A 24,685-nucleotide genomic window follows, 5' to 3' on the forward strand; every position below is an offset into this window, starting at 1 on the left:
ACTCAGGCGTTAATTTTGTTATTCTATTATTTTAATAATTATCAAAGTAGGCAACTATAAATTTTATATTATGTTTTACAATATACACACTTTTATAATTCAAAAAAAAATTATAACAAAATAATGAAGAAATGATATTAGATGAATAAATAAATAAAAATATAGTAAAAAAAATATATAGTAACATCAGTTTTGGAAAACAAAGTGGACATAAATTTATGAAACTGTTTGCATATATTAAAGATAATTTATATTAAAAAGGAAAAAGAAAAAATATGGAAATGAAATCCAAAAAATATGATAACGAAAATGATTACAAATATTACATATTACAAATTGGTATAAAACAAAGAACAAATATAAGCATATGTATATACTTTATAAATGTTTATGTTTCTATGTTTGTATATAATAGTTTTTCATTTGAACATATTATTTGTTTATTTTTATACAATTTTTATTATTCAGGACGAAAATATACCTATGTAGGGTTTTCCGGATTACACAAGCCGATATCTGTTTTCAACACTCCTAATTTTTTTATATATAACGAGAATTTTCATAATTGTGTAGACGATGAAAATCAATTTGATGAAATAGCAAAGGGGCTTTTGAAAATGGAAAGCAACAACAATAATGTGCCTAAGGAAGAGACGAGATTAAAAATGTGTAAAATAAAAAATGAAGATATAATAAAAGAAGAAGATAGTTCAGAAACTGATAAAACAAGTGATTATGGTATTAACAAGCTATTTGAAAATGGTGATCAAATATATGATGAAGTATTAGAAACTTGTGAAAATAATGAAAGGGTGGAAAAAATGAAAGAGAGTAAACTATACCACTATGAGTATAAGTACAATCAAGATATTAATTTATGGAATAAATTTTTTGAAGAATTTTGTTTTCAAATATTTGATAGGATTATTAAAACAAGTAATAAAGCAAAAAAGGTTATTGTTGTTATGAATATGTTTATTCCTACTATAATTAGATATTCTCTTTGTAAATGTTTAATAGAAAATTTAAATTATTATTCGATTTCTTATATTAATGATTTAGTATCACCATTATTTTTATGTAACTGTAATACATGTCTCGTAATTGATTTGGGATATTTAAATTGCCGACTGTTGCCAATAATGAATGGTCTTCCATTATATCATCATTACACGTATATATATAATGGAGGGTTTTACATAAATCAAGAAATAAAAAGGCTGTTAAAAGAGCAATACATAAAAGGGGAAATAAAAGAATTGGCAACCCGTGAACCTGCTTATGAATCTGGAAACTTTTCATGTGAAAACAAAAATGATGACAATGAGAAAGAGGAAATAAATGTGAATAACTACAATATGAATAACGAAATTTGGATTAATGAAAATGAGTCAGAAAATATATTTAGAAAACATTTAGAAATGTATGACCTTGAAAGAATTTTAAATATTATAGAAAATATTTCAGATGATGAAATTGAAGCTATAAAAATAAAATATTGTTATTTAAAAAATGAAGAAACTAAGTTTGTTAGTGATAAATATATTTTATATAAACTAGAAAATGGTGAAATAATAATAACACCAGAAACTCGATGGAAAGCTTGTGAAATATTATTCAATAAAAAGAATGATCAAAATATATATTCTTTATTATCAAGTATATTGAATAAATTAAATACGTTTGAAGTATCTGTTTTTCAAAATATTTTGTTAGTTGGAGGTTGTAGTAATATTAAAGGGATTGTTTCAAAAATTGCAAAAGAATTTTCTCAAATTATAAGAAAAAAAAATACACACACACAAAAAAATAATAGCTATAATCAAAATAGCGGGAAAAATAAAAAAAAATATATAGAAAAATTAGAAAATAATATGAATTTTATATTTCCTAAAACATCTCCTAATTTAAGACAATTTTTAGGGGCTTCTATTTGTTCAAATTTAGAAAATTTACCTGATTATAACAATGAGCATATATATAACAATGTTTTATATGACCATTTAAATGAGGATGTCTATATGACATTTAAAAGATAAAAATTCGTTTATTATAATCATTATTTTTTTCTCATATTTGTTAATCTTAAAATTTGAAAATTAATATATGAAAATAAATCATATATTTTGATACTAACCTTAAGAAAAAAGTCTAATTCGCAAGAATATATGTAAATATAAAAAAAGCTAATTAACTCGATATCGCAAAGTATAATTCTCTTTATACATATTTGTGTTACTGCCTGTGCATAAGCATGTATATGTTTCCATTTATTCATTTTATTTTTTAGTATAATTAGATATATTTTTTTGTATTTTTTGGGGATATAATTCATGGAATTTCCCAAAATTTTAGTAGTTAGTTAATTTTTTTCCGTCATACAAGTTTATGTGTAAAACAATTTGTGTATTTTGAGCATTGATATGTTTATTCACTTTTTGAACTTTCATTAACATTTTCACTATTAAAAGGATTTGAATCTGGGATGTTATTTTCATTAAGGTCATTGTTGGTAGTACTATCAATATTTTTGTCAAAATTATTTGAATTTTTTTGATTCTCCAATGTTTTCCTCATACTTCTCAACTTTTTGAGTATAACACTCAAATGTGCCTTTTCATTTTCTACCATTTTTTCATATAAATAAGAATATCCATTTGTATAAAGAGGTTTAATTTTTTGATCAATGGCTAAACACATATTTATTTTTTGTTGCTTTTCAAGATCCATTCTTCTATTATAGAATATTTTTTCAACTTTTTCTAATGCTTCTTTTTTTGTGTACCCTCTATTAATATAATATAATTGGTGAGTAGCCATTTGTGTTATTATATGGTCATTCCTAAAAAAATCATAACCTTTAACATTATTATTTCCTTCAACAAAACAATCTTGAAATCTTAAATGTGGATATTTTTTTAATAAAAATTTAACTAAATCAATATATTTATTATTATTATATTTCGATTTTAAACTAATGTTGTATATTTCCATAGGTGGGGCTCTTTCAGACCATTCTAGCCATCTTGGTCTATCATATAAATTTGTTTCAACTAATTTCCTCATTTTATCAACAATATTATATTTTAAGGATCTACAAAAATTTGATCCATTTGGATGAACTGCTCCTTTTCCCATTTTTTAAATCAAATAAATATGTCGTTAGTATATCATTTTTGCTTATATATACATGTTTGTGTTTGTATATGTTCAGGGATATATTGTTTTATTTTTTTTATCCCTTTGTAAAGGTAAAGGTAGCAAATTAGTTATATAGTAGCAATTACATGGTATATGGGTATACACACATTTGAGTGTAGAGACTATATATGTTTTACTTCAATTCAAATAGTAATTTATATTTTGTTTCAACTTTTGTTTGTTTTATTGTTCATTACTTAAATATGAATATATATATTTACCTACTTGTTTATATGCTTCGCTATTTTTTCCAACTGAAATGTTTGAATTCCCAACATTGTTAAAATGTTTGGATATTTTTAACTATTTTGAAGTTTATTACCATTTTTTTTATTATATTTTCCTTAACCTCCTCAAAATAAATAGTATATTATTTTTACAATTTTTTTTTTTTAAATATTTTTTTCAGTTTTGCAAATTGCTATGTAATGTGCTATAAGAATAACTATCATTTAGTATTGCTCAATAAAATACAAAAATATTTTTTGTATGTTATACAATTTGTTTATATACAGAAGGGGGCAATTAAAAAAAAAAATTTGAATGCAAACATTCTAAGAAATTGATCAAGAAAATTAAAATAACTATTGTTTTATAAAATGAAATAAGAAAAAAAATAAACATATGAAATACGACTAATATAATCACGTGTAAAAAAGTATATAGAGCTAGGAAATAAAAGTCCCCCAAAATACAATAAACTGAAAATGTATAGTGTCTGTCGATTTTTGAGAACATATTCTTCGACTATCAAAAATATTAGTAATGAAGAATTAGAAATTTTAAAAAAAAAAATAAGATATAAATTTAAAAGTGTAAGTTTATAAAATTTGTGGAGTTAAAAAAAGAGAATGAGTGTGTATTGCCGTGGCTATTCACAAAAAAAATATGTATATATAATTGTTTATTTTTTATTTCACTTGGTAGGTTGGTATGCTTGAACTGGACACACTAATAAATAACTACATAAATTCGAATATAAATATAATAGATAAAGGGAAAGAAAAGTTGCTATACAATTTAATGGAAATAAATAGTGTCGATTTGTTGAAGCTCTTTTATTTTTACTCAAACAAAAGTAATAATGACCTTGGAAAATTATCAGAATATTTAAAAAATAAGGATGAACAGGAAATTAAAAATACATTCAAATTGTTAACTGATATTTTGCATAGTAATGAAAAAACAACAAAAAGTTAAATAAATGACATTCCTATGCGTATTCAGAGTGGTTGCATATATTAGTTTGTAAAATATTTAGTGAAAATACCATATCTCTATACCATGATTAGTTTCTCTTTATTATATCACATAATTTGAAAGTCTAAAAAAAAATATATTTAGGATAATATTTTTATTCGTATTGATATAACTCATAATGATGGTATATCAATGTGTATTATTTTTTTTGTTTTTATTTTTTACATATCAACTAAATCAGAATGGTTTATATTTCCTTCTGGGTTAACCTAAATTGAAATATATGTTTGTATATATTATTATAATTAAAAATTTGTTTAAAAAAATTGCATAACTTTTTAATTCCTAATGCATAAAAGACGTTACTGGAATGTTGATAAGAAACTTTTTAAATTCATCGTCTGTGAATTTATTTCCATTTTCACATAAAATACTCTTTAATACATTTTTATTTATTGTAATATCTATTTAAAAAAAAAAGAATGAACATATAAAGATAGTGAAAATGATAATAAAATGCTAAGTTAATGTGAAAAAAAAATGTGTTATACTGTCTGGATTTAAAAATAGGATACTATTTTCAATTTTTTGTTTTATATAATAATTTGTTTTAAATTTTTCAGCATATTCATTTAATTCATCGAAATTATATGAATTTTTATTATCTTTAAATATATCATAGCATATCTTTAGTCTGGTTTTACGAAAAAATAGTAGATTAAAAGATTTATGTTAGTAAGAAATAAAATAAATACATAAGATTTGGAAATAATTTATGCCTATTGTCTTATTTAGTAAATATAATGAATGTTATTTCATATGCAATATGCATGCTCATAAGTATGTAATGCATTGTTATATTTTAGGATTATGACAAAGTAAACTATTTTATATATAAGGTATAAATTTTTTTATAGACCCTAAAGACTTCAGTATGGTTATCAGATCTTGCTTATCGATATAACCCATATCATTTTTCTTTAAATTAAATAAGTTTATAATTCTTTTTTTCTGAATAATAAGAAATATATAATTGTGGACACATGCATATGATTATGCAACAGTGACTTTTTTTTATGAGCAAATATGTATTGTGACAGCTTAATAGTAATTTAATTTTTTATTTGACTTAAATATAACTTTTTTATATTTTATAATTTATAATTTTTAAAAGAGTAAGAAATATATTACTTCCAGTTCATCCATGCTACCATAAAAAAATAAAATGATATAACTCCGTTTAATAAGGAAATTTTATTTTTTAAATAAAGCAAGCTTGAAAGGAAGCAAGTATACTTAAAAAATTTTCAAATATAAATTAAAATAATACAAATAAATCGAAAAAAGTATATTTATATATATCATTGGATATGCAAGTGAGTAATACACACATATAGGGGATTATGCGAATACTCAAATGGTGTTATATTAATAAATATATCTGAAAAATATTGTGTAATATTTTTGTAGTTATATAAATTAAGTCTTTTATTTTATATATATTTAAAAAAAAAAAAATTTAATACTTTATGGTATATATTTATTTACGATAACATTTTGATGATGCTGTGTTTTTAAAATCATTTTTATTTCATACCCTATAACGTGGATATATTTTAAGGATATAATAAATACATTTTTTTTTTATATTTGAAAAAAAAGTACATATGTAAATTTTACATAATTATATTTCATATATTTTTTTTTCATTTCATTGAAGTTATAAATTTATGCATATTCTTTGTTACGGTATGTATGAAATTTGCTCTATATATTTATAAGTGTGCTGTTTTTTTTTTATTCAATCATTATATATTTATTATTTTTTACAAAATATAATTAAATATCAAGAAGAAATGATAAAGCAAATAAGAAAATTTATACATCCATATATATGCAAAATATCAATATAAGATAGTAATACTTATATCATATTTATGCATGTGATTACGTTCAAGCATTTTCCAAAAAAAAAATTTAACTTTCTTCAAGCTTTATGTTTTCTATATATAACAATCGTAAATTATATAAAAATTTTTCTTTCTGCATGACGCAAAAGGAAAAAAAAAATATTAAATTTAAAAAACGTGTAGAAAAAAAGAGGAATGCTTTATATACATTTTTATTTTATTCTATCGTTTGATTGTTATATTTGTTTAATTTAAACAATATCATTTTTTACTACCTTATTTTTTTTTTGCGTTACAATGATTATATGTCTTATGAAATTCACACAACCTTTAAGTTGCATAATATTATATGTTTAGTATGTTTTTCCAAATTCCGAAATGTTTGTATTTATTAATAGACAAGTTCTATATGATTTATAACATATATATATTTTTTGTTTTTTTTTCGTTAACTATTGTGTCAATCTTAAAGTAGAAATATTTTATGTGCATTTCCGTGAGTATATATAAATATATCTATAAATGTATGGATGTTGTGTGGGTGGGAATATATAGTTACACCTTCGCACGCATTGCGGATATAAATATAACACAATAGTATATATATTGTAGAAAGAAGTTTAAAAAGAAGAAAAGAATATACCAATTGATAGGGAATAAGCACTATAAATATTGATTTAAAGGAAATCCGAAATATTAAATTGAAAATAAATGTGTTAAAAAAATAATTTAGTGTAAAGAAAGGTGATTTCTATATTTGCTTTACACTTATGTTTAAGTTAAATATTTTGTATAGAGTACTATTTTTATGCTAGCAAATATATTGTTTATATTTATACATATTTCAAGTTGTAAATTGAGTAATATAATATTTTTATGTCTATGTTAGTACTCCTATACGAGTAATATGAAGTATTAGAGACATGCCCAATCTATTTTTGACTTTCTCATAAATAATATAAGCTTATAAAATATATGATGAAAGAGAATTATTTATTCGGTGAGTGTATTTCACGAAATAGTGAGTTTAAGGAAGTAGAAAAGGAATTAAAAGAATTTAAGATACAACAGAATGAAACATTTGATTTTTATTTGAATAGCATTGATGGTTTGTTGGAAAAAGTTCAACAGGTTAAGGAAAATATAGAAGAAAAAATTGTAAAAAAAAAAAAAGAAAAAGAAATTTGTGTAAAAAATGATGACAAAGGTGTTTCAAATGAAACTAAAAACAAATACGATATCAATGAACTAATTAAAGATGTGTCTGCAAAAAATTATACTGAAAAAATATGTGAAGAAAATAAAAGAATTTATAACACATTATTATTTTCGTATAAAGATATTATATCTTTAACAAAGCAACAAGTTCCTGAAATTTTTCAAAATATTAATATAAAAAAAAATATAGTTCTTAAATTAATATTATTACATTTTTTACAAAATGGTGATTTTTTTATGTATTATATTTTAAATAAAGAAATTTTGGAAAAAAGAAAATTGAGACGGATGGAAAAAAAAAATAAAAAACAAATTGGCACACAGAATGCGAGTGGATTTTATTCAGGACAAAGTAAAGATCTACATATCGAGGCTAACAAAAATAGCACTCTTTATAATTATGACAAAATAAATATAAAAAAAAATGACGACAAGTTAGAGAAAAATGTCGAATGGGATGATAAAAAAAAGGAATATTTAGTCAATGGGAAATATTCTATACTTTTAAATAATATAAAAAAGTGTAATTTTTATAATGAAAAAAATAAAGACACATGGTTATTTTATGAGTTAAAAAAAGAATATATAAATAAAATATGGTATGAAAATAATTATGAACAAATAACATTTGAACATGCATTAATCAGAAAAGAAGTATTTGAAGGATATAAAAAATATCACACTATTTTATATAATATAAAAAATTGTGATGTAAGTACATGTATAGAATGGTATAATACATGTAATGAAAATATAAAAAAAAAATATCATAAATTGATATACTTTTTAGATTGTATGAATTATTTAATATCATCTAAAGAGAACAAAGAAAAAGCTTTAACATGTTTAAGAAATCTTATGATAAATTATAATGAAAATAAAACACATATATCAAGATTAAGTTCTTTTATATGTATAGGATCTGATAATTTATTATTTAAAGAGATGTTTTTAAATATTCATTCTCAAGCTTTTAATTATTTTAAACAAGCTTATAATGAAGAAGGAATAAATATTAAGGTATATAAAAAGGATAAACTTGAAAAATGTGTAAATAATAATAATCTATATCATAATTTTGATAAGAAAAAGAAAAAAACGAGAAGAAATAGTGAAAGAAAAGATAATTCAAAACGAAATAGTAAAGGTAGCAAAATAAATAAATCCAATTTCAATGAGGAAGAGAAAAGGTATTTACTTGCCACTCAAGGGGAACCAAATGTATTAGTAGTAGTCCCAATTTTAACAGATAACAATAAAATAAAAAGTTTTGAAAATATAAAAATTATTACTGAAGGAAAAAAAGATAAAAAAACGAAAAAAAAAAAAAATGAAAACATTTTAAGAAGAAGTATAAATAAAAATAAGGAAATGGAAAGAAATAAAAATAGTTGCTTAAAAAAAAATAAATATACATATGTCTATCAAAAAATCGGAGAAGAAAGAGAATATAATAATAGATTAAGAAGGGGAGGTAAAAAGTCATACATATTTTGTCAAAAAGAATACCCATTATATATAAAAAAAAATAATAATACACAACTAGTCCATGATTATATGTACAAAGAAAAAGAATATGAAGGAATAATGAGAAAAAAAAAATATATTGAAAAATTAAATAAGGAATATAATTCACGGCCTTTATGTGAGTCATACATAGAAAGTAATATAGATAAATTGTTTGAAAATGAAAATAAATTATCATTTTTAGATGATTTATATAATTATAGGTATGAAAATAATCATAGTACTACAAATTTGATATTTAAAAAAAAAGATAAGCAAAATGAATATGAGAGAAATTTTGAAAAAAGACAAGATAATATAGATATACGTGAAAAATTAGAAAAAGGATGGTATAGAAATGTTTGTTCCCATACAAAGGATATGCTATCTGAAGTTCATTCGGACTATAGACAAAGAAGTTGTTTAGAAAAAATATATAGAAATAAACTCGATTGGATTAGTAGTCCTAATGATACGCTAAGAAATGATAAGGAAATTTATTTGTATAAAAAAAATGAAATGGATTCTTTTGAATACTATAATAGAACCCATTTATATTTAACATCTAAAATATTAAATAAAACATCTCAATTTTATGATGATAATACTACAAAAATTTTACATAATACAGTTCAGAACATAAATAGTGGATACCATGCAAAATGCATAAATATAAGAGATGAATGGGATAAAAATAGTGACATAAATTTATTATATTGTAAAGATTCTGTAAATAGGAATAGTATAAATAATATGGCTCATTATTTTTATGATATAAGACGTAATAATAATACATATGATGTTCTGAACGAATCATGTTTTATTAAAAAGCCAAATGAACTAAAGAGAAAAATATCAAGATGTAAATTTTTAACTAATTTTTCTAAAAAGGAAAAAATGGTAGATGGGATTGAATCTGAGTTTGAAGATGATGAGAAAAAAATAAAAAAAATAAAAAATAATCATGATAGTTTGTTATCAGAAAGGGAAGATGTAACTAGTGGTGATGATGGAATCGATACTTATGATAGTATGATTGATTCACAAGTGGGCGAATCTAAAATTTTAAAAAAAGAATCCAAAGATTGTGAAGAGGAGAAGGAAAATGAAAAGGAACGCCTCAGTTTGAAAAGTACTGCTTCTTCTAGTTCGAATGATTCAGTTATGTCGTCATTCAATGACGATAATAGCGATTCTGATTCAGAATCTGCATCTAAAAATGCATATTTTTGTAGTTCGTCAAGTTCAGATGAAAATGAGGACACAGACATTAATAAATTAAAAGAGAAAAATGATATTATTAGAGAAGAATATTTAAAAAAAAATACGATGGTAGCATTATCGAATAAAAATAACACACAAGCATATAGTCGAGCAACATTAGCTACAAATAATACAAGGTTAGCAAAAACATCGATTGATGTTAGTCGAATTTTATTAACACATGTATTAACAAATAGAGAGATATATAATTTACACAACTCTTTATCACGAACAAATAATAATTTAGAACTTAGACGGATATACCTAAGATGGAGTAAAAAAAAAAAGAAAAATGGAAATAAACGACCAAATGCTTCTAAAAATAAAAATAAAAAAAAAAAAAAGGAAAAAAGTGAAAGTTATTATGAAGAATCGAATTCAAATGAGAAAGATAAAAAGAAAAATCGAAAAAAAAACAAAAACACAAAAAATACGAAAAGAAATAAACCACATGGCATTAAGCCATGCCAAACAGAAGCGGAGGAAAATAAAAGTGATGAAAAAAAGGAAGACAAAAATGATAGTGAAATGGTGAAGGAAGTTAATAAATCTGAGGAAGAGGAAAAGATAGAAAAAAATGAAAATATTTCAGAAATTAATAAAAACGATGATCAAATAAAGAGTTATATTGCAGTATCGAAAAGTGATTTATTTTCTCCAAATTTAAATGACAAACTAGATACCAATCCAGAGAAAAATAAAGAAGATTCACAATGTGGTACAGTGGAAAACTCGCTCAATAAAAATATAAATAGTATTGAGGAAAAAGAAACAAAATTGCCTGATTATACAAAAACGGAAGAAGTAATAAAAAGAGAAAATGATGAAACTAATGAAAATATGGATAATACCCATAATACAAGTTGTGAAACTAAAGATGCAGATAAATCAACAGATTCTATTTCAAATCTTGAACAAAATTCTAAAGATCTAAAAAAGGGTGATAATAAATTTGATGTAAACGAGAAATCCGAAAAAGACGAAATACCAGAAGAAGCAACAAACTTAGAACCCATTAAAAAAGATATTATCGAGACAGGTAGGAATAATAATGAAGGAGAAGAAGACAAAAAGATAATGGTAAAAGGAGAAGAAAGAGAAAATAGAAATAAAAATTCTGGAAACACTGATACAGAAAACACGGAAAACCATGATCAAAATGAATCTAAAGAACAGAAAGAAAAAACATTAAAAAAAAAAAAAAGAGTTTTTTTTGGATCATATAAAAAAAATATGAAAAAAAAAAATTATGCTTCAAATTTTTTACGTGAAGAAAAAATGGGGAAAAAAAATAAAAGAAACAAAAATAAAGAAAATGATAAAAATCGAAATAAAAAAAATAAAGAGTCTTTTAAATTGGAAGGTAATATAAATGTTTTTTTATAATTACATGAATAAAGAAAAATTATGAAATATTCTATAAAGGACACATATATGTGTATGCTTGGTTCTTATGAATGTGAAAAAATAATATTTCAATTTATTTTTAAAAATTTTTTAGGTCGAAATAAATCCAGAAAAAATCATACATACAGTAGCATGGATGAGAACGAGCGAAAAAAAGATAAAAATAAAGTTTCTGGAAAAAAAATACCAACACGTAAAGGAACAAACCCAGAAAGTAAAAAGATTGAAAAAACTATTGTCAAGGAAACAGAGAAAAAGGTGTTTATCCCCTTAAAGAGGTATACCACATACACATATATATATCTACATGAATATTACAGTTTCATATGAATAATCTACTGAAATAAAAAACAAAAATTGATCGATGTACATTTTTAAACAATAATGTAAACTATTTAGTATGCATAGTGTGGTTGATTTTTCTAGAATTAAATTTTTTTTTCTTAATTTATATCGAACTGAATGTGATTATTATTTTGTTTTTTTTTTCACTTTTTTATTAGCCCGCTTTCCATATTATTATGCGGAGGATTGATAAGTTCAAAAAAGTTGATAGAAGCTGAAACAATTTTAAAGGATAACAACAAAAGATTAGAGGAATTAAAAAATAGCAGTTCATTGAATCCTTCAAATGGGAAGAGTGTAGACAAACCTATTGAAAAATTGGGGAAAGAAGATAACAAAAAAAATAAAAAACAGAATTGTTCTCTTATTTCTAATTCATTAGCGGTTGAAGTTGATTTAAGTGGATGTTTTTTCTTTCATTCATCTTTTACATGTCCTATTAGTAGAGACAAATCTTCAAAGGACAACATGCCATACTTACTAACATGTGGTCATGCTATTTGCAAGTAAGACAGACAAATAAAGATAAAAAATAAATTATTGAAAGAATTTTATGTTTTCTTGATTCATTAAATGATACTCTACATATTAATGTATATATTAATTTTGTTTTATTTGGATTGAAATAAATTTGTTTCTTTTTTCTTTTTTTTTTTTCAAGAAATTGCGTTGATAAAATTCATGCGCATAGATCAAAACAGTTTAAGTGCCCTATGTGCCCACAGTATTTGAATTTGCTAGAGGTAGAAAAATTTAACATATTTTTTTTTAAATACATAAAAAATGTTTAAATTAGTAATATACAGATATAAAAATTATTCCTCATTTTTTCTTTTTCCTTTTTTTCAAATAATTTTTTAGATCATTCCATTATACTTTAATTAAAACACCTCCGATTTAGTTATTGCATATTGTGTTTCCACAAATATGCATTAAAACTTCGGCTTATTAAATATTTTGAAATTATAAGCTGGAAGTAATTCAAGCATCAGGAATATATATATGTATTTTTTATGTATGAAAAATATATTCGTTAATATATTTTTTTATGGTATATGCACATGCACTTGTGTATGTTTGCATGGTAATTAGGATCGATCTCATTGTTTATTTTTCTATATTTTATTAATTTATTTTATTTTTTTGTCTATTTTTTCTTGTTTAATAACAAAAACAAAAATACAAAAAAAATATATAATATATTCACTATTATAATTAATACGCAAATTTTAAGAACTAGAATCCCATATCCCTTTGTGAAAAAAGAGAATATACAAAGGGGTGACGAAAACAAATAAGAAAGCGGTGAACAAAATGAAAAAAACGAAAAAAACATAACAAAAAAGAACATAAACTGGCATTCAGACAGTTATGGGTAGAAAACAAAGCGAGCAATATACACATAAATTTTTTAATTATTATGAGAAAGTCGAATAAAACCTTCTCTAATATATATACAGTACTAATTTTACTAAATAAAACTGTCTAAAATTGTAATGGGTAAATTAAAGATTTGATTTTGTTTGAAGGGAATCCATTTTCTACATAAGAATAAACTTCGATATTGCTCCTTATATATGTAGTATTATTAATAGTCTTGATTTTTGCAATATTTTATCTTTATATATTTGTGTTACATTCTCTTTTTATATCATCCGAATATTGTGTTATATCAGTAGCAATTTTGTTGTGCGTAATATTTTTAAAGTTACAATATAATACACTTGATTTATGTCCATCTTTTTTTTTTTGATGTATCACATTATGATATTTTTTATTAACTAGATCAGAATCAGATAGATTTCTTTGCTTTTCTTCAATTTCACTAAAATAGTCAGATGCACATGAATCATTATAATTTATTGGTTTTTCATCTAAATGGAAATTTGAATAGGCTCTAATGCAATTCGATTTATTATTTATATTATCATTTTTTTGTGTATTTTTAAAACATTTAGTATTAAAAAAATATACTATATCACGAACTCGATGTTTAACATCTCGGTTTTCATTATATTCGTAATAGTTTGTATATGATGAGGATTTACTATCGGTGCCTGTAAATGTTTGATCACTATAAGAATTGTCTGTATCTTCAGTAGTTTGTGTTTTGTCTAACTTGGTAAAATTTTCACCTCTGTTGATTTTATTATTATACATTTCGGCATATCCTTTGACATTATTTTCAATTGCGGTGTCATTGTTTATTTCTTCTTTACCTAATTCATTTAACTTATATTTTTTATTCAATTTTTTAATTTTTTTGCATAATTTTTTTTTCTGTTTATGGATTTTCCTTACACATTCATCATTGTACATATTGCTTATATGTATTATCTGTTTTTGTCCTTTTTTTTTATAGCCAAATTTTCGTATTTCAAATATTGTTAGCCTGAAAAAGGGAAAAGTAAAAAGGAAAAAAATATTACACTTGTTTTTTAATCAATATAATATGTAAAATTCATAAGAAATGTATAAAAGAAAAAATGTTATTTTTTTTAAAAGTAAGAATATATTGTAGAGATGGAGATTTATATTAGGAATATTTGCCTTTCAAAATATTGAGAATTTAAAAAATTTGAAAGAATATTCCTTATGCCTCCGATTTAATTAGAATTAGGATTTCTGGAAATAGATTGTAATGAAAGAGAAAAATATGGTGAGAAAAAAATATATGCATATATATAAAGGAATATGCATAATATTTTGATGCTTTAGAATAATTTCACCATATTATGATATTTCATAACATAAACTTATTTGTGAGTATAGTTTGAAATTGACATGTGTTGTACAATATTATTAAAAGTAAATATTTTTTGGGTGTATATATTCATTACTCTTTTCTTAGATAAGATAACGATAATAGTACTTCTGTCTTTTTTTGATGACGTGATTTACTGAGGGTACATAGAAATTTCTTTGTGGGTATAGCAATGTCCTATATAGTAAAAATTAAAATAAAATAGTAGTTTTATATGAACTGAGATAAGCAAAATTTGTTTTTTTCGTTTTCGATTTGGGAAATCATTTAGGGAAGATTATAAATATTTTATTTTTGTAATGGTAAACTTACATCAATGACATAGTAACAGTTGTGAGAAGAGTCGTCAGGATAAAAGGAAGACTTAAATTTATTATTTAAATTTTTGATTAAATATTCGGAATGAGATATATTTATTACTTCATCATCTTTACCATGTATAAGTAAGAATGGAGCATCTGAATCATCATTATTACTAAGGGCTGTTAAACTTTTAAAATTGTCATATATATTTTCAATTAGATATGAAGAATATGAGACATAATCTTCTACTAACTTTTCAATTGATATATATGGAGAATGTAATATAATTCCTCCTATATTATCGCCCATGAGTTTTACATTATGAGCTAATTTAGTAGCCACACCAGTACCTATAGATCTACCAAATAGTATTATATTTTCAGGGTTTAAATTTAATGATTTTAAAAAATTATAAGCAGCTAATGCTCTTCTATTAATATTATACTGATTGGGTGAACCTTCTAAATAGGATAAACCAAATCCAACATATTCTATAGCTAATATATTAATATGTAAAAATTCATGTAAAGTATATAATTCTTCATAAATTTGTCCTAAATCACAGGAGTTACTATGAAAATACATAACTGTATGCTTAGTTTTTAACTTTTTAGAGTAATAAAAGAATAAAGCTGGGAATTTGCTTTTACTTAACTCTTTTATATTGTCATCTTTATTAAATATCTCGAATTGCTTATTTTCCAAATATTTATTTGGATTTATGTGTAAAAGCTCTGGGATATAAATTAGATTTTTCAAGTCATCTTCGTACTACAATAGAAGGAAATAAAAAAAAATTATAAAAAAATGGGACAACATATATGATAATAATTTATGTGTATAATTTTTATCTGATAGGAAAATATGTTGGTTGTCTAATGTATATATATATATATATGGATATATATACCATTTAATGTAAAAAAGATGAATATATAAATAATTGAATGTATTTTTATAATTTTTCTACTAACACTTGGCGAAGTAGGACGAAATAAGGCTGTACTGGATAAAGCACCTCCCATGACCCTTTGCGTTTCCTTTTTTGTATTTTGATTTATGTAATATTTTTTGATTATAAATCCACGAGTTTTATTGATATACTTCAATATTCCCGTTTTTTAGTTTTGTGTGTTTTTACAAAAAATTTGCAAAAAGGAAGTGTTTAATAATATATCGAATTAGTTGTTATTTTTATATAAATAATACACACTAATGCACATATATTCATGTACATATGGAAATATGTAATATAAACATGTGTAAGTATTTTTGTCTTTTTCGTTTTCATTAAATTTCATTTGTTTTTTCAACAACTTGGTAAATCATATATTCAATTGCGCATAAAATGTATTTTTTTAAATAGCAATTTAGTAAAGTGCGTATTTTTTACAGACAAACAGAAATACATTTTTTAATATGTGAAGTGATAACATTGCATATATAATTATTTAACTCCTTTATTTTTTTTCATATGTGTAAAGGTGTATTAACCTATAACTTTTACCAGAAAATATAGCTTAACATTTGCTATTACAAAACCGAATTTATTATTCTTATATTTGCATATTTATTTATTTTTCATAATTGATTATTTCTTTTGATATATTGTCTATTTTTTGTAACATTTTTTTAGTTCATTTGTTGTTACATTGGTCATATTTTATATTTTTTTAAATACACCCTCGGAAATCCACACTTTTACTTAATATGTGTGGAGTACATTTTAGTTTTAGTTTTAAGGGTTAGTGAATAATCAAATTGTTTTAACATTAATTTAAAGTGTTGAAGGAAAAAAATAGAGAAAATAACTGAATTAAGTACATAAATAATTTTGTTTACATATATTTGCCTGTGCATTTATGTGCATACTATATCATCATAATTAGTTTTCCATCATTGACAATAATCTTTATCATTTTTATATAAAGAGTTATTTGTTATTTTATATATTATTAATAATAAGAAAATACGATAATATAAGGAAGGAATGTAAAAGAGATGTTTAAAAAATAAGCCATGATAGTATTTTATTTATATAGAATGCATGTAGGTATGTACAATGAATAGTGGTATTCTCATAGTTTTATCAAAAAATATATTCTTATAATTAATTTGAAATACATAAAAAAATGTCAAGAATAATGAATGAAAAAAATCCCTGAAAAAATACTTTTCATAATAATAATGGTGATCCTTTTTGCTCTCCGTACATATGCATATATTTATATATGCATGACATAGGGTTTTTCATACAATTCAATTAACTGAAAAAGCTTTATTCATGTGATACTATACTATAATACTATTTTTAAGTTTCAAAAGAGAAAAAATAGCGTATGAGAATTTGTGGGCATCCCGTTAATCTAATGCGGATATAGTATACACACACAAATATATTATTATATATCCGTGTATATATTTTCAATATATTTATAAATGAGTGATCGGAAATTTTGATATCTTAAAAGGAGTATAAAATTTTTTAGTTATATTATTTTTGAAAAAAAAAATAAAATGGCTTGCTAAAAAGTAGCTAACGCTAATTTAAGGTCATAAAAAAATATACAATGGTTTGGATACTAGCCATTATTGTTTTAGTAAAATTGGTTATATGGCAAAATGGAATAATAAGTTGTTTTAATTTAGTCGTAAAACGGCCTAATGGTCTTTTTATAAATTTTAATGTTCCTGAAAATTATCATATAAGAAGAAAAAAATACATTAATAACATATTTAATTATAGTAATAAATTCCCTATAAAAAATAATAAAATAAGGGTTTTATCGAATAGCCAAAATGAAACAACTAAAAATGAGAAAGAAAATAATAATATCAACGCCAAAGATAAGAAGGAACAAATTTTAAAAGATATACAAGGAGTATGGAAATTTTATTTTCCTTTGAGTATAATGGATACAGAATACGGAGAGGACAACGAAAGGGGTATTAATGATGATGAAAAAAATGAAAAAGAAAATTATGAAGAAGATATTGAAGATGAGGATGAAATAAATGAAAAAAAAAAAGACGTATCACTTCAAGATGAAAATTATGATTATTCAAATCTGAATATATTAAGGGGAGAACGAATGCACCCATTACCTTTATTTGTATATGACTATGAGGAAATTGTATCGGGATCTAATTACACACATGCATATTGGTCTACCGAATATTTTGCAAATAACATATATGAATGTACAATAAAGCTAATTAATAATATGAATAGTAAATATATGGTTATATTACAAGGCTATTTATTTATATCTAAACACAATGTATTAAACAGTAAAAACATTCGTTTAGTTCCTGGTCAAATATTTGGGAATTTATTTTTAGCAACCAATGATAATGCAGAGAATAATTCACTAATTCCACCAAATATGAAACTATATGATAAAAATAATGTTGAAGTAAAAGATGTTATGTCTATTTTTGAAAAAAAAATTCCTGAATTTAGAAAAAATAAAAAGAAAATCGAATCATTTTTGGGTGTTAGGAAATGGAAATATATAGGAATTTCAACAGCTTATAGGACAGTAGGGGAAAAAACAAATATTTTTAATATAAAACATTTATTAACTGGAAAAGATGAAAATGCTATATATAATATAATGGATTTTGATAGACTTAATTCAGCATATAATTCAAATAATTTTTCCAATTTAAACGGTATATTTAATTCATATTTTGAAGAGCCTTCTCGTGCTGTTTTATCTCAAATCATTAAAAATGTAATACATAAATAATAATAAAAAATATACTTTATTTTGATCTATCTTTTAAGTTTATTCTTATGTGTTTTCCACATATATGTTACTCATTGTATTTTCTATGCATAAATAAATTGTCTTTTTTTATGAATTATTATTTGTATATTTAAAAAAATTTGCATATGTGTTTTATAATGTCTAATAAGCAGCGCATAACATTCTCGTTATGTGTAATAATAGGAGTAGTATATACTACCTTGCATATTATTGCTGCTATGTGTTTATGTTAATGCATATATTATATTAAATTAAAATATAAGCATATAGTCACAAAAAATAAATAAATTGATATATTTTTTTTTTCAGCTACAAGATAAATCTATAAATGGGCCATTTTAATAAATATAAATTTAATAAAAGAAATGCAAAAAAACATTCAAAACATATACATGTAGCACAGAAAAAAGGGATGGTCGTTACTCCACCATTATTTCGTGTTCCTCATCTTCACTTTGGTTATCAATCCAATCCTATAAATAAGAACAATTCAAAATAGTATAAAATAGAATGGATATATTTTTTCAATAATAATAAATTGTGCATGATTTTTTGTATCGTATAAATGCGTATATGGAAGTACATATGTGCAAATATACGTATTAAACTCTTTTAATTTTTTTAAGAATTTTTTAATGTTTACGTGAAATGACTGCAAATTATTATTTAGCAAAACTGGCGGGAGATTATCATCTGCTATAAAAAAAATATAAAAAGTGTATAAAATAAATAATAAAAGAAATCACACTATTTATCATGGTGTATGGATATACAGTATTAATATCGTAATTACCTGCATTTTGAGGGTCGGATATGTTTCCATAAACATTTTGTATATGATGTTGTTTATTCTGAAAGAGAGGTTAAAGAGGAGTTATTTTAAAAATGAAATTTAAAAGTGTTATATATACATATGGCGTATTATGGATATATATAATACTTGAGGAGGAAGGCACTGGGCTTTTAAATCTTGTTTTCCATCGTAGAAATACACTTCCAGCTTTTTATCATTTAATTCGACATCCTTAAAATACTGATAAAAATAAAAGTGTATATGCACATTTTAATATTATACCATCGTAATTATAGAAAAATTTAAGCTTATTTTATTTGTGTTTTTTTTTCGGTTTTAAATCTGAATATAACATCAATTTTTGATAATTAAGTATCGAATTTTACCTCTATTATCATTTCAGCTTCTTCAATACCTTTAAATTTGACACATACAATTCCATGTGGGTGTTTCTTAAGTAGGGTATAAATAAAAATACATTCAATTTGAATTAGTATTATGTACATGCATGTATATAATATATGTGCACAAATATAAAACAGTTAATGAATTATAAATTATATGATATATTTTTGAATAATTTTGTATTTATAGTACTGGTATGGGGTAAACTTTGTGTACAGGGGCATATTTCTTGACTTCCTGTAAAATTTTTTATGTATAAAAATAAGATTACATTAATATTATCTATTAAAATGGGATGACATATGCACATTTTGTAGCTATTCTTAATATTACTGTTTCAATTAAATTTTTTATAAAATCATAGAATGGATCTCCTTCATCGTATTTCTGTTTTCGAACAAAAAAATATATAATTTGTATAAAATTGTACATACTTGTTTACTCATCTCACATATATATATGTATGGTTGTCTGTGTATACTTTATCATTGTATTATTTTATCTTAAAAGAGTTATTTTTTACAAGCATACATAAATACACATTCTATACAATTTCAAACTTTTATGAATCAGTAATTCTTTAAATAGAGAGTTTAAAATGGAAATATCTTTTGACATTTATCCTTACCAATGCATCTTCATAGGAAAATGCATTCCTAAAAATAACAATTTTTTTTTTTGATCCAGTATAAACTTCTCCCCAGTTTTGTAACCTGTATTGTTCATATTTCGCTGCTTGTATTTTTTTTTTTTTAATTAATATTTCTTCTTTTGATATTTTATGATGTTCTATTTTTTTATTAAATTGTGCTTTTTCTACATTTATCACGCAATTTTGTCTAAAATGGAATTTATCAAAATATTTAATTGCAATATCAACACTTTGCGTGTATACATAAGTAACTAGTGCATCACCTTTTACATTATTATTTTCATCATAATATATTTTTATTTTTGGTTTTGTAGTTTCAGAATCGATTTTTATAATTCCAGCTTTTTTAAAAACGTTATTTATTTCTTCTTGTGTTACATCTTTAGGAAGACCAGAAATATATACAGAGCTATTTTTTATTTTTCTTTCACATATTCCTTCTTCAATTTTTTTTTTTTTCCTTTCTAAATATTTTTTTTTTTTATTTCTCTTTTTTATTTTTTCCAAGTCTGCCTGATTTGCTTCGTTTTCGTTAGTTAGATTGGTAGCTGGATTGTTATTATAACTTAGATTATTATTATAGGTATCATTATTTTCATTAAGATTATCCGTACTATATTGTATATCTTTTTGGTGAGAATTATTTTCGTTAGATTGATTAACATGATTTTGTGTTTGATCTGAATTAGTATTGCTATTATTTAATTGTTTGTTTAAAAGATCTTTGTTTGAAATGTCTTTTTCAGTATTGTAACTAGAGGCTGTGTTAACAGTATTTGTCGTATTTGATTGTGTTGTTTGAAAGTGTTTTACTAAAGTTTCATCATTATATACATATTTCCAATTACTCTCACCCTTTTTAAATATTGTTGTCATCATATTAATTCTCTTTGTATTCCATAAATTTATTATTTGATCTAAATTATAAGGCCCATAAGAGTTATTACAAACATAAATTACCCATTCATCTTGTTCTTCTTTTTTTTGTTCTGTATTTAGTTCGTTAAAAGGGGCTGAATTAGTAGCTCCGTTTTTTTCTTCTTCTGTGGACTCAAAATTCATAGACTCTGCTTCATCTCTTTCTTTATCCATATTTTTTTATTTATATTTTTAACAAATACATTTTTAATTTAAAATTTAATATTTCTGACATTTATATTATGTATATATATATGCATCTCTTGATAGTTTGGGTAATTTTTATTTCGCCTTTATATTGCTATTTTTTTTTAAAAAAAAATTCCCTGTGTGAAACGCCTCAAATTAGTATTGTATTTTAAATAGAAAATAATACATTTCATTTTTTTTTAAATATGAAAAAAATTTCGACATAAAATAGTTTAATTAATTTAGTACAGTTTAGCTCAATATGTTATAATTTATTGTAGCATGTTTAGTTTGGTTTGACATAGTTAAATTAGTTTAAATTTCCTAAATCGCCATAATTTATCCTGATATAATTAATAATATATTTTTTTTTTTTTAAATAATTGGAATAAAAAAAAGTAAGAATTCAAACCAGAGAAAAGAGAGTTTTTTTAAACCACGTTTTTGGATTTTTAGAAGATATATATAAATATATAATTTTTAAAAAAGTAATATTAATTATAACTTTATGAATAGAGATTGAAGAACATCAAACCATCATATAGAAGAACTGGAATAAACATAATTATATAAAAAGTAATAGAAAAAAAATAAAAAATATATGTACATGTAATATTTATATGAATACAAAAACAGTTTGGGTTTAGCAGTAAATGTGGGATGGTATTGAAGTCGTATAAATTTGTTGAGGCATTCTATATATGATACATGCATATATAAGCAAATATCGAGGTGTGTTTCATGCTCTGCTTAACATTTGCTTAAAGATTGATAGTATGAAATAGTTGCAAATTCTATATTTAAAAAGAAGTATAGAGAGAAATACCTTAACTGTTAATAAAATAAACCACACACATATGCATTGTAAAGAGACAAGAAAATACAAAACCCATTAAACTATTTTATTGATTGACATTTTAAATATACCATTATCATATTATGTTATATGCATGAATATTAATAGATAGTATTTTAAAAATATATTTTGAACTTTAAATATTTTTTTTATTACAGTGGTATATGCAATATCATGGAATGATTTTATCCAAGCAACAAGGAAAATTATTTCGGATTCTCCAAATAAAGTATTATATTTACATATATGTGAAAAAATATACTTGCAAAATTAAATCTACGAATGTATACTTATTTATACTTTTGTTTTTTTCAAATTTTAGACAAGATATGTTATAAAATTACATAAACCAACTGATGAAATTATATTAAAGGTCACGGATAATAATAATGTAAGACTTTTTTCAAGCCATAAAAAAAATGATTATATATTATATAAATCGATATTATACATAATAATTCTGTATAATTATGTGTGCATATTGATTTCCCTCCTTTTTAAGCTCTCATATACATGTATTTTTTTTTTGTGATATTCCAAAATTTATATAGACCATAATGTATAGGTTAAGTAAAAATGGAAACATGAAAAGAATTGAAGAATTTAATTCCCTTTTCTTAACATGGGGGACCAGTGAAAATCCAAACGAGCCATTTCCCTTGAAAATGAGTAGTATGAGACAATAAAATACATATCGATGGTTTACACATTATATGATAAATATATGAAAATACATATAAAAATGTGAAAAAAATAATAATAGTAATAATATTTTCATTTCTTATTTATTTTTGAAAATACAGATAAGGGAGCTACTGAACAAAAAATGAAAAAGGTTAAGTAGAAAAAGAGGAAGCAAAGATGTATTTCGTACCCTTACTGGGGAATTTATAAATTTTATTGTATAGTCAGAAAAAAATGAAAGTTATTTTAAGAATATATATTTTTCTTTTTTTCATTTTTATATAAATTGAGTTTATAACTTTATTTATTTGTTTCTCCCTTTTTTTCATTTATCAATACTTTTTTTTGTGTGTAATGGAAAATTTGAATATTATTAAAGTAAATGAAAAATATTCTTTTTGCAAATGCAAATATATATATATATACAATTTTTTTTTTATTTCCCACTATATTATTTTTTTTACATTTTAAATTAAAGCTTACATCATATTTTTTACTTAAAATTAGCATACTGAAAAATAGCCTTATATGTGTATTAAGCGCAATAAAATTAGGATAATTATTAAATAAAAAAATGAAATACTTTAATTTAATGCAATTTAAGAAAAAGAATATACAAACATAAATAGATATTATTAATAAATAGCCTGAAAATAAGGCAAACAAGAGTGTGAACAAGTCGATTGCATTAAAATACATATGAGGAAAAAATAAAAAACATATGTTTATAATGTAACTAATTAAACGCTAAAATATTTTTACAAAAGCGATCATATTTGACTTTTTATTTTTATTCACATTTTCATTAAGTTTCATATTATTTTGTTAAATATATGTTAAAGAATAATCAATATATTGTTTCATTCGTTTTACATTTCACACATGTTAATCATGTGTAAATATTTGAAATACATTTATTTTTATAATAAGCATATATAGAGAAAATTTGTATTTTTAAAATAATTACAGTCTATCTTATCAAGAATACTGATTTTTTATGTCAAATTTTGTTAAATATGTATTTTTTTTTCACACATTAGTTAATATATATATTCATAGCATACGTTAACTTTTTTGGTTATATTATGCCTCTATAAAATATAACGTATTTTTTTTGGTATTTTAAAATTGTAACCAAAAGAAAAGTTTAAAAGGATAATAATAATATTAAAAAAATGGGTGATACAGAAGCATGATCAAAATCCACTTCCCCAAAAAAAAGAAGAAAAAATAAAATATATAAATAGAACATGTTAAAAAATATATATATATTAGTCATGTGATATTTTGTTTTATAT

The 24,685-nt window shown here is 22.8% G+C and overlaps 9 protein-coding genes across 9 annotated transcripts; 5 read left to right on the top strand and 4 right to left on the bottom strand.

The window, feature by feature from the left end:
- Positions 1 to 275: 275 nt before the first annotated feature.
- Positions 276 to 2,039, top strand: PVVCY_0201200 (actin-like protein, putative; the record flags this gene model as incomplete). Its single annotated transcript, XM_008628092.1, has 2 exons — positions 276 to 339; positions 469 to 2,039. The coding sequence occupies 2 exons, from the start codon at positions 276 to 278 to the stop codon at positions 2,037 to 2,039; spliced, it is 1,635 nt and encodes a 544-aa protein (XP_008626314.1).
- A 388-nt stretch (positions 2,040 to 2,427) lies between these two features.
- PVVCY_0201210 (conserved Plasmodium protein, unknown function) lies at positions 2,428 to 3,138 on the bottom strand (the record flags this gene model as incomplete). The annotated part of the gene is made up of 1 exon (XM_008628091.1): positions 2,428 to 3,138. One exon carries the CDS (start codon positions 3,136 to 3,138, stop codon positions 2,428 to 2,430), a length of 711 nt encoding a protein of 236 aa, XP_008626313.1.
- Positions 3,139 to 3,908: 770 nt separating this feature from the next.
- PVVCY_0201220 (conserved Plasmodium protein, unknown function) lies at positions 3,909 to 4,401 on the top strand (the record flags this gene model as incomplete). The annotated part of the gene is made up of 2 exons (XM_008628090.1): positions 3,909 to 4,016; positions 4,129 to 4,401. The coding sequence occupies 2 exons, from the start codon at positions 3,909 to 3,911 to the stop codon at positions 4,399 to 4,401; spliced, it is 381 nt and encodes a 126-aa protein (XP_008626312.1).
- A 102-nt stretch (positions 4,402 to 4,503) lies between these two features.
- PVVCY_0201230 (conserved Plasmodium protein, unknown function) lies at positions 4,504 to 5,607 on the bottom strand (the record flags this gene model as incomplete). Its single annotated transcript, XM_008628089.2, has 6 exons — positions 4,504 to 4,525; positions 4,627 to 4,670; positions 4,768 to 4,865; positions 4,953 to 5,095; positions 5,321 to 5,412; positions 5,593 to 5,607. The coding sequence occupies 6 exons, from the start codon at positions 5,605 to 5,607 to the stop codon at positions 4,504 to 4,506; spliced, it is 414 nt and encodes a 137-aa protein (XP_008626311.2).
- A 1,679-nt stretch (positions 5,608 to 7,286) lies between these two features.
- On the top strand, positions 7,287 to 12,935 carry PVVCY_0201240 (zinc finger protein, putative; the record flags this gene model as incomplete). The annotated part of the gene is made up of 5 exons (XM_037634545.1): positions 7,287 to 11,661; positions 11,800 to 11,983; positions 12,209 to 12,556; positions 12,712 to 12,793; positions 12,912 to 12,935. The coding sequence occupies 5 exons, from the start codon at positions 7,287 to 7,289 to the stop codon at positions 12,933 to 12,935; spliced, it is 5,013 nt and encodes a 1,670-aa protein (XP_037490066.1).
- A 735-nt stretch (positions 12,936 to 13,670) lies between these two features.
- PVVCY_0201250 (alpha/beta hydrolase, putative) lies at positions 13,671 to 16,142 on the bottom strand (the record flags this gene model as incomplete). The annotated part of the gene is made up of 4 exons (XM_008628087.2): positions 13,671 to 14,442; positions 14,891 to 14,991; positions 15,127 to 15,888; positions 16,092 to 16,142. The coding sequence occupies 4 exons, from the start codon at positions 16,140 to 16,142 to the stop codon at positions 13,671 to 13,673; spliced, it is 1,686 nt and encodes a 561-aa protein (XP_008626309.1).
- Positions 16,143 to 17,687: 1,545 nt separating this feature from the next.
- PVVCY_0201260 (conserved Plasmodium protein, unknown function) lies at positions 17,688 to 19,232 on the top strand (the record flags this gene model as incomplete). The annotated part of the gene is made up of 2 exons (XM_008628086.2): positions 17,688 to 18,854; positions 19,200 to 19,232. 2 exons carry the CDS (start codon positions 17,688 to 17,690, stop codon positions 19,230 to 19,232), a joined length of 1,200 nt encoding a protein of 399 aa, XP_008626308.2.
- A 77-nt stretch (positions 19,233 to 19,309) lies between these two features.
- PVVCY_0201270 (RNA-binding protein, putative) lies at positions 19,310 to 21,832 on the bottom strand (the record flags this gene model as incomplete). The annotated part of the gene is made up of 8 exons (XM_008628085.1): positions 19,310 to 19,363; positions 19,534 to 19,586; positions 19,684 to 19,741; positions 19,831 to 19,923; positions 20,070 to 20,135; positions 20,281 to 20,325; positions 20,422 to 20,475; positions 20,717 to 21,832. 8 exons carry the CDS (start codon positions 21,830 to 21,832, stop codon positions 19,310 to 19,312), a joined length of 1,539 nt encoding a protein of 512 aa, XP_008626307.1.
- Positions 21,833 to 22,507: 675 nt separating this feature from the next.
- PVVCY_0201280 (signal recognition particle subunit SRP9, putative) lies at positions 22,508 to 23,547 on the top strand (the record flags this gene model as incomplete). Its single annotated transcript, XM_037634551.1, has 6 exons — positions 22,508 to 22,510; positions 22,615 to 22,621; positions 22,862 to 22,932; positions 23,026 to 23,094; positions 23,255 to 23,375; positions 23,507 to 23,547. 6 exons carry the CDS (start codon positions 22,508 to 22,510, stop codon positions 23,545 to 23,547), a joined length of 312 nt encoding a protein of 103 aa, XP_037490067.1.
- Positions 23,548 to 24,685: the final 1,138 nt, after the last annotated feature.

The sequence above is a fragment of the Plasmodium vinckei genome (genome assembly GCF_900681995.1).
Source record: "Plasmodium vinckei vinckei genome assembly, chromosome: PVVCY_02".
NCBI lineage: Eukaryota > Apicomplexa > Aconoidasida > Haemosporida > Plasmodiidae > Plasmodium > Plasmodium vinckei.